Source organism: Nestor notabilis, unplaced genomic scaffold (assembly GCF_000696875.1).
Source record: "Nestor notabilis isolate BGI_N333 unplaced genomic scaffold, ASM69687v1 scaffold21952, whole genome shotgun sequence".
NCBI lineage: Eukaryota > Metazoa > Chordata > Aves > Psittaciformes > Psittacidae > Nestor > Nestor notabilis.
Genome location: NW_009918166.1, coordinates 6,445 through 7,071, shown reverse-complemented (window position 1 = coordinate 7,071; position 627 = coordinate 6,445). Strand labels below are relative to the sequence as shown.

Sequence of the window (627 nt, the reverse complement as noted above, 5' to 3'; positions counted from 1 at the left end):
TGGCCTGGGGGCCGAGCAGCCCCCGTGTTCTTGCCCAGCACCACGCTGGGGCAGGTCCTGCCTCCATTCATCCTGCACTGCCTATTTCTGCCCTCACTTAGGTCGCAGACACGGTGTTGGGCAGCTGACTTTTGCTGATGGCACCGCTTATGTGGGGCACTTCGAGAATGGGCTGTTCCACGGCTGCGGCGTGCTCACCTTCTCTGACGGCTCCAGGTGAGCGTGGCACCCCTGCCAACATCCCCTGAGCATCCCTGCTTGCCGTGGGGAGCTGCTGCCTCAGGAGCAACTCTTGCACAGGTACGAGGGGGAGTTTGTGCAGGGCAAGTTCAACGGCGTCGGCGTCTTCACCCGCTGCGACAACATGACTTTTGAGGGCGAGTTCAAAGGCGGACGTGTGTATGGCTTCGGTGAGTGCCCAGCTCAGCATGGCCCCGTCCAGCATCTCCCATTCTGTCCCTCTGTCCCCAGTGGGTGCTCCCTGCCGCTTCACTCCCAGCCCTTCCTTCCCCTCCCCAGGTCTCCTGACCTTTCCTGATGGCTCCCACGGGGTGCCCCGCAATGAGGGCTTCTTTGAGAACAACAAGCTGCTGCGGCGGGGGGAGGGCCAGGCCCGTGACCCTGCTG

At 63.2% G+C, this 627-nt stretch overlaps 1 protein-coding gene across 1 annotated transcript in view; it reads left to right on the top strand.

Moving 5' to 3' along the window:
- Positions 1–101: 101 nt before the first annotated feature.
- Positions 102–627, top strand: part of MORN4 (MORN repeat containing 4) — a gene marked incomplete at its 5' end in the record, with an annotated part of 5,414 nt that continues 4,888 nt past the window's right edge. The window contains 3 exons of the mRNA XM_010009587.1: positions 102–216; positions 301–410; positions 520–615. Coding sequence (XP_010007889.1) covers positions 102–216; positions 301–410; positions 520–615 — 321 coding nt within the window. The remainder of the gene's footprint in view (positions 217–300; positions 411–519; positions 616–627) is intronic.